Source organism: Mandrillus leucophaeus, unplaced genomic scaffold (assembly GCF_000951045.1).
Source record: "Mandrillus leucophaeus isolate KB7577 unplaced genomic scaffold, Mleu.le_1.0 Scaffold67, whole genome shotgun sequence".
Taxonomy (NCBI): Eukaryota; Metazoa; Chordata; class Mammalia; order Primates; family Cercopithecidae; genus Mandrillus; species Mandrillus leucophaeus.
Genome location: NW_012107252.1, coordinates 2555987 through 2563983, shown reverse-complemented (window position 1 = coordinate 2563983; position 7997 = coordinate 2555987). Strand labels below are relative to the sequence as shown.

At 45.6% G+C, this 7997-nt stretch overlaps 1 protein-coding gene across 1 annotated transcript in view; it reads right to left on the bottom strand.

Annotated features, from left to right (window-relative positions):
• CFAP57 (cilia and flagella associated protein 57) overlaps positions 1–7997 on the bottom strand; it is an 89633-nt gene that overhangs the window by 34369 nt on the left and 47267 nt on the right. The window contains exons 11-14 of the mRNA XM_012001914.1: positions 7253–7414; positions 3173–3328; positions 1089–1182; positions 268–458 (exon numbers count right to left, since the gene is read on the bottom strand). Of these exons, the coding sequence (XP_011857304.1) occupies positions 268–458; positions 1089–1182; positions 3173–3328; positions 7253–7414 (603 nt within the window). The remainder of the gene's footprint in view (positions 1–267; positions 459–1088; positions 1183–3172; positions 3329–7252; positions 7415–7997) is intronic.

The window sequence follows — 7997 nt, the reverse complement described above, 5'->3', positions numbered from 1 at the left end:
CATCCCTGTTCTCCTTTGGTCTTGTTCACTGGAAACCCAGGCTTCCCATATTTTTCTCTCACAGAACTTGTGACAATCGTAATGTTATATTTATTTGCGATGTTATTTGGCTCTCTCTCCCATTAGATACAAGTTCCTTGGCGGTAGAAACCATGTCTGTCCCCGTGTACAACACATCCTGGCATACAGTGGCTATGCCATGGAGATCTGAGTGAATGGTGGCTTTTCTCTGGGAAAGGGAGGCACAGCATGGCTTCCTGTGAGTACCTCTTCCAGAAGGGTGGTTTTCTCCTGCAGTTTGGCCTCGTAAAACTCAGTCAGCTCCTCCAGGGCCTGGCTCTTGGTCTCATCATTATCCCGGAGCTGTTTTTCATACTCTTCCTGCATCCTCTGGGACTTGAGCTGCAGCTCCTGGTACTTCTCATATTCTAGAAGCAACTTTTGGTTGTTGCAACATTCTGGAGAGAAGCAAGGAAGGTATTTAAGATGGCAGAGCAGCACCCGCCTCAGGGACACCCAGGAGCCTTGGGCACTTTCCCATTCCTTCCAGCACCAGCTGGAGCAGCTGCCTCCAGAGCCAAGATTCAAATGCCTGCCTGGCTTCCTCACCGCCACCCCCTCATCCCGTCATCTCATCCAGTAGCCAAACTCCCTGCCTGCCTGCTCTGGGAAGAAAAGTTTCCAGGAAAGCACAGAGTGGTATCTGGGGACTCAGGGCCAAGAAGAATATCCTGAGTGTGAAAACTAGGTGTTAGGACCCCCACTTTATAGAAGAGTAAAGTGAGGCTCGGTAAGGTGAGGTGACTCCCTAGAGCACCTGGCAAGTACGTGGTGAGCCTGGGACCCAAGGCAAGACTGTCAGGTTCCAAACTTGAACTTTCCCATGTCTCCTACTTTCATGCAATAGGTGTTTAATGTGCTGAGTGAATGAGTAAAAACCACCGTGAGTTCCAGGGGATACACGTAGCCTGTTTTTAGACAGAGCTGTATTCCCTGAGACTTCTGCCGTGTCTGGGGGACTCTCAAGTGTTTCCCCATGACCTAGCTCTTCCAACCCTAACCAGCGAGGCCTCTACTTGTGGGCTCACCCAGGTCTTGCAGTTCCCGGCTTTGCTTGTCTAGGAGGTCTTCTATGTGCTCACGGTGATAAACATCCTGTTTTTCTTTTTCTGTTCTTAAGACCTAAAACAGAGTCACATTTCCTCATTTACACACATCTGCTGAAAGCACTATGAGGGCAAGAACTGACTTTACAAGTTACACCCTTCTTCACTCACAAACATTTCTCAAGCCCTTATTTTGCACCAAGCACTGTTCTATGAAGCAACAACCACATTGTCACCTTTTATTTATGTTATATTCTGCTGGAAAAGCTCTATACTGTTCCTATTTCTATTCTTGCTACTAAATGGGTTTGTCAATGATGAGTTCAGTTTTGGACACGTGTCAAAAGGACTTCTGGATGAAAAAGTAGGGATTCATTTGAATCCTGTTGCCGGCACATTGCTGTCAATGAAATCCTTGGGTGTGTTCATGGGTAAAGCTTCTGAGCAAGTGTTTTCTTTAACTGAGCAGGAAAGCTTTCAGGCTTGGGGGGCGAGTTGGGGGTGGTGTGCCATCTTCAGGACCTAACTTTGCGCCTGGCTTATATACAGCACCAAATAACTGTTGGCTAAAAGAGTAAAATTATAAAATGAATTAATTAATACAATTAATAGCCAAGGTTTTTCTTTCTTTTTTTTAGCAAAACTTTATGACCCATAGACATTAAAGAAACAAATATCCCTCAAGCACATAATTGGGAATTTTTTTAGGGGGTGAGGGACAGGGCCTCACTCTGTCATCCAGGCTGGAGTGCAGTGGTGAGATCATGACTCACTGCAGCCTCCACCTCTCAGGCTCAAGCAATCTTCCCATCCCAGCCTCCCAAGTAGCTAGAACTATGGGCACATGCCAGCATGGCAGACTCATTTTTAATTTTATGTTGGAGACAGGGTCTCACTATGTTAACCATGCTGGTCTCAAGCTCTCAGATGCAAGCAATCCTCCTGCCTAGGCCTTCCAAAGTGTCAGGATTATAGGGGTGAGCCACCTTGCCCAGCGGGGATTTTAGATAGGAGTCCAGATTTGTGTAGAACAAAGAAAAGAATCTGGGAGAGTCCCGGACCAAATCTAACTATGTAAAGGCCATGTAGACTAATTTTATTTAACTTCCTGACAACCCAGGAATTCTGCTAGTTATTCTCCATCTATGCTTTGATTTTCTTATCTTCTTGCTTTTTCTTTTCTTTTCATTTTGTTTTTAAATAAGTTTCTCCTAATCATAATTCTCATTGTAGAGAATTTAGAAATTACATAAAGGATAAAAAACAAAATTTAAATTGTCTGTAATCTCAACTTCCAGAGATAATTGTACTGTTATCTATTTTCTGTATGTATTTTACTACTATAGATTAATCTATTAATACCACTAATACTGATTAATACCATTCACCATAAAGTGGTTTATATTCTGCTTTTTTTTTCACTTGGCAATTGATTGTAAGCATATTTATTTATTTATGTTTTTAGATAGAGTCTCTGTTGCCCAGGCTGGACCACGTTGGCCAGGCTGGTCTCGAACTCCCGACCTCAAGTGATCCGCCCGCCTTGGCCTCCCAAAGTGCTGGGATTGTAGGCGTCAGCCACTGTGCCCGGCATTTCTGATATCAACAACTATGCTTTAAAATTGGACATTTTCGCCGGGCGTGGTGGCTCAAGCCTGTAATCCCAGCACTTTGGGAGGCCGAGACGGGTGGATCACGAGGTCAGGAGATCGAGACCATCCTGGCTAACACGGTGAAACCCCATCTCTACTAAAAAATACAAAAAACTAGCCGGGCGAGGTGGCGGGCGCCTGTAGTCCCAGCTACTCGGGAGGCTGAGGCAGGAGAATGGCGTGAACCCGGGAGGCGGAGCTTGCAGTGAGCCGAGATCCGGCCACTGCACTCCAGCCTGGGCGACAGAGCGAGACTCCGTCTCAAAAAAAATAAAAAATAAAAAAAATAAAATAAAATTGGACATTTTCACATATCTTACTGTTTGAGCATAGCTTGGGCAGTATATGACAGTCCTGTCTTGAAAGTGGAAATTTCTTGTTATTTGCGCTTGTTGGTCAGTCTCTTAAACAGACCTGGTTTTTTGTTTTCAAGGACTCCATTTCCTGGATGAACTTGTCTGTTAGCTCCTTAATCTTCTCAGAATAGTTCATGTCCTTTAGTCGGAGTTGATACTCATTCTCCATTTTTAATTCCTCCACACGAGTCTTTAGCTCCAACATAACCTGAGCCTTTGGGAGAAGGACAGAGAATCAAGAACACTGACAGTGAGGGTGAATCAGAATATTTAAACCTGCGGCCTTGACCTGAGACCTGCAGCTCTGCCTAGCTTCAAACTCAATGTGTCTCAACTGGAACCTGTCATCTTTTCCCCAGAAGACACACCGGCTAAAAACGAGGAGACATATGAGCTTCCTCCTCTATCCTCAAAAAGTCCTTACTACATTGTGCTAGTAATGCTCTCATCTCTTTCAAGTTGGCCTAAACGTCTCCTGCTTGATGAGGCTGACTTGGACCACATTGTTTAATTCTGCAACCCCTTCCCATTCCCAGGACCCATCACCTTTCTTACTCTGCTCTACTTCTTCTTATTTCCTTAGATCTTGCACTTTCTATAATTTACTTATTATTTTATTATTTTTATTCTTCTTTCCCCATTAGAACTTGCTCCACGTAGACCAGAATCTTTGTAGGGTTTGTTTGCTGATATATCCCAAGTACTAGAACAGTGTCTAACACAGAGTAGGATCTCAGAAGATATTTACTAAAGCATGACTCCTGTCCCCATAGAACTTAGAGTCTACTGAGGCAGCCAGATAAACACATTATTACAAATCGTGGTAAGTGCCCAAAGCTGGGTCCCTCTTGATGTCTTCTTAGACTCACTTTTATTACTTTAAATCCTAACTCTTCTGTCTTACTGGTTTTTATGCCTAGTAAGTATCTTCTTATACTTCCTTTTTTCTTTCTATTTTTTTTAAGACTTGGTTTCACTCTGTCACCCAGGCTGGAGTGCAGTGGTGTGATTACGGCTCACTGTAGCCTTGACCTCCTGGGCTCAAGTGATCCTCCCACCTCAGCCTGCCAAGTAGCAGGATGCCCCACCACACCTGGTTAATTTTTATATTTTGCGTAGAGATGGGGGTCTCACTATGTTGCCCGAGCTGGTCTCAAACTCCTGGGCTCAAGCAATCCTTCTGCCTCAGCCTCCCAAAGTGCTGGGATTACAGGCCTGAGCCACTGCACCCGGCCTAGTGTCTTCTCCCATCATACTCACTGATGCCAAAGTTTTCTAAAAATACTATAATACACACACCCTTCATTTCCTTAAAAAGTTAATGTTGATGACAAGAGTGGGTCAGAATGCAGTGTTTTCTTCTTGCTTACCTACGGGGAAACCCCGTGCATCCCTATCTCACCATTTCTGGTCTGTCTCCTCTACCACCTGTGAAAGACTTGATATCAAGGAACTGAATTACACACATTTCTGCATTTCTGCCCAGCAGACTAGTGAGGATCTGGTGCACAGGAAGTACTGAGATGAAGGATAAGCACAAATTGCACGTGCAAAGTCAGAGAAGAGGGAGCAGGAATGCCTGGCCAGGGCACTCACTGCATGTGACATGGCACAGGTGGGATGCACAGGAAAGAGCAGCCAAGACTGCGTCAGACCATCAGGGGTCTGGTAGGCCATGCTAGGAAGTTTGGATTTTATCCTAGAGGGCTTCCAAAGGTCCTCATCAAAGCTGATCAGTCTGACTTTGGTGTTATAAAGATCTCTCCCATGGCGGTATGCAGCATGGACTAGATTAAGGAAGGACCAAAAGCAGGATGATGAGTTGCTGGGGTGGGTGGGGCGCAACTGCATAGACTAGGTGAGAGACGGACAGGGTTTGGACTGAGGTAGGGGAGGGGACTGGAGAGGAATGGAGAGGTTGGAGACAGTGAGTTTAGAGAGGGTAGTGCCTGATTGGGTGTGGGGTGGAGAGGTAAGGATCATGGATGAAGGCTGTCTCCTAGGTAGAAGGGCCGGTACCTGAGGGTGGGGCTTGGCCTGTCTTGCTTCACCGCTTTATCCCCACAACCTAGCATAAAACTAGCAACACGGTCAGCACTGAATGAATACTTATCAATGACCCCAGGGGTCTGCCCTGGCTAGTGGGATATATTTATCCATGGGAATGACCCGGCCTTTGACATGTTGTGTTTGAGGTCCTTGTTCAGTGTCCTTCCTTCATCTGTTCTCCACGTTGCTGCAGAGTAATCTCTCCGAGATGCGAATCATATTAAGTCATTCCCTAGCTTAAATTTATGAACGGTCCTTATGAACAATGTGAAGCCTAATGCATGGTGTAAAAGGCCCCCCTGACCTGTTTCTCTCCAGCTTCATCTTCAGCCCTTCTCTCTGGCACACCCTAACTAGGAGCAGCTTTGCAGATCACCGCTCCCTCATCCCTCTGCACACACTCACTGCTTATTGCTCAGTGGCCCTTGTCTATTTGTTCTGGAAGGCTCTGAGCAAGGCTCATGTCCTCTGGCACCACCTGGCCTGAGCCAAGTTCCTTCCCCTGTGATCCCACAGCGTCGTTCTTTCATGACACTTCATTCTGCTGCACGTTTCATTCCCTTCTTTATGATACTCTGCCCTCTTCCCAGGCTATCAGCTAAAGGATGCTCTGTGTCTTTTATCTCTATAATCCCAGACCTTAGTATAGTGTCAGGTACACAGCAGACCCCTCTGTAAATCCTAGGCAGAGAAGGTAAATCATGGTCTGAGAGTTACATAGACTATAATAGAATATAAAGAGAGCTGGGAATTCTGGGAACATGCTTTTAAAGGGACAGGTGGAGGAAGAGCCACGACAGGAGTGGGGAGGAGGAGTCAGAAAGGTTTACAGGGAACAGAGTGTGGTCACACGGATGGTAAGACAGAAGGGAGTTTCAAGAAGGAGCGGTACATGCGCGAGTCATTTCCAGCCTGGCAGTGGTACTGTCAGGTCCATCTGGGGACTGTGGTCAGAAGTCAGCTTGGGCACCTTCAGGCCTTTGGTTTAGCCTGCTGTCTCCTATTTGGCCTCTTCCCCTACCCTCTGGGAAGAACAGAAAAGATAACAGAGAAAAGGAGAGGTTCCTTCTGCAGCAGGTCAGGCCTCCACTCTCACGGGGCCCTCCCTCATCCTCTTCTCCCTCTTTGCTTTAACTGCAGAAAATTCTAGGGAGCTCTAGAAGGGATCTCCAGCACATGCCAGAGGCTTGTCACTCTGCTTTGTGGCAGTGTTGCATTGCTGCTCTGATGGCTTTACTTGTTTCTATCCCTCACCTGACTGAACTTCCTGGTCATGTCACAGGGCCCATACCTGTCTTTTCACACATGCATCCCCAGTGCCTAGCAAGTGGTAGGTATTCAATAAACACAGTTAAGATTCTGGACAAACAGCAATGACTGTGTAGCTCTGTGATCCTCCATGAGCCTTGTGTGTTTATCATCCATTCAGCTTCTCCCTTAGGGAGCATAGCACAGAGCTATGCACTCACATCTCCGCAAAACGCACCTTTATGAAATGTTTACTGCATCAACAGGAAGGAAGGGATGTTCCTTTGGTATGGTGATTAAAGGAGGGGGCTCTAGATTAAATCTGGATTAGAACTCTGGTCCTATTAATTATTAGCACACTGACTTTGGACACGTCCCTCAAGCTCTCCTAATTTGTTTTTTGAAACATGGGGAGAATGACAGTATCTTCTTCAGAGAGATGTTGTGAGATTTAAATGAGAATATACTTTACTTTTGTAAATATTTATTGATTGTCTTCCATGTGCCCAGCATGTGCTAGAAACTGTTGGTCATAAGAGAACTGTATGTTTCATTGTTCTTGGTTACAAAGAGTAGGAAGAGGAAAACCAGATCACAGAATAAAAGCAAAGCACAGTGTAAGTCAAGATGATCACATGGCAGAAAGACAGGCAGAGTAGGGTGGACAGTGGCAGTGAGGAGGAGAGCTTGGTTGTGTGGACAGCGCATGTGCAGGGAGCCGTGGGGGCCTGCACTGGACACAGGGTGTAGCCAGGCTGTAGAGGGCCTTGGTCCTGGACCCGCATTTGAATGCAGTCTGGTAAGGAATTCCATGTCCCTCTTCATTAGATCCAGTTCTTACCTTTTCTTCCATGTCTGTTTTAGTCACAAGCACCTCTTCGGCAAAGCCCACCTCCCTCTCTCGCTTGATTCCCCGGCCATCCTTATCAAAGACCTTCCAGGTGAACAGGCAGCCATCCTCAGCAGCAGTCAGCAGGAATTGATCATCAAAGGTAAGCAACATCTGAAGAGAAAAAGGTCATGCCCAGGAAGCTTTCAAGGCCACAGATGACCAGGGCTGCGCCAGCTGTTGTGCAAGGCTTCCCCCCATGCAATCCTGGGCACAGCTTCACAGTGGGGTAAACTAGATCCCAGGTAAGAATGAGACAGGAGCCCTCACAGGCATCTGTTAATGAATAGAAGAAGCAAGGTTATGTCTACATTCCCTGTGGATTTGGAATCTGAAGAATCAGCTATTATCTAGAATAGATAAGGAACTCTCAAAAACTCAACAGTAAAAAAGCCAAACAATTCAATCAGAAAGCAGACAAAAGATATGGAGACATTTCACCAGGGAAAATATACAGATGGCAAGTAAGCACATGAAGAGATGTTCCACATTATTAGCCATTTAGGAAAATGCAAAATTAGGACCATGATGAGATATCACTACACACCCATTAGAACAGCTAAAATAAAAAAACAGTCACAACACCAAGTGCTGGCAATGATGCAGAGAAACTGGGTCTCATACATTCTTGGTGGAAATGGAAAATGGTACAGCCAATCTGGAAAATAGCTTGGCAGTTTAAAAAAAAAAAAAAAAA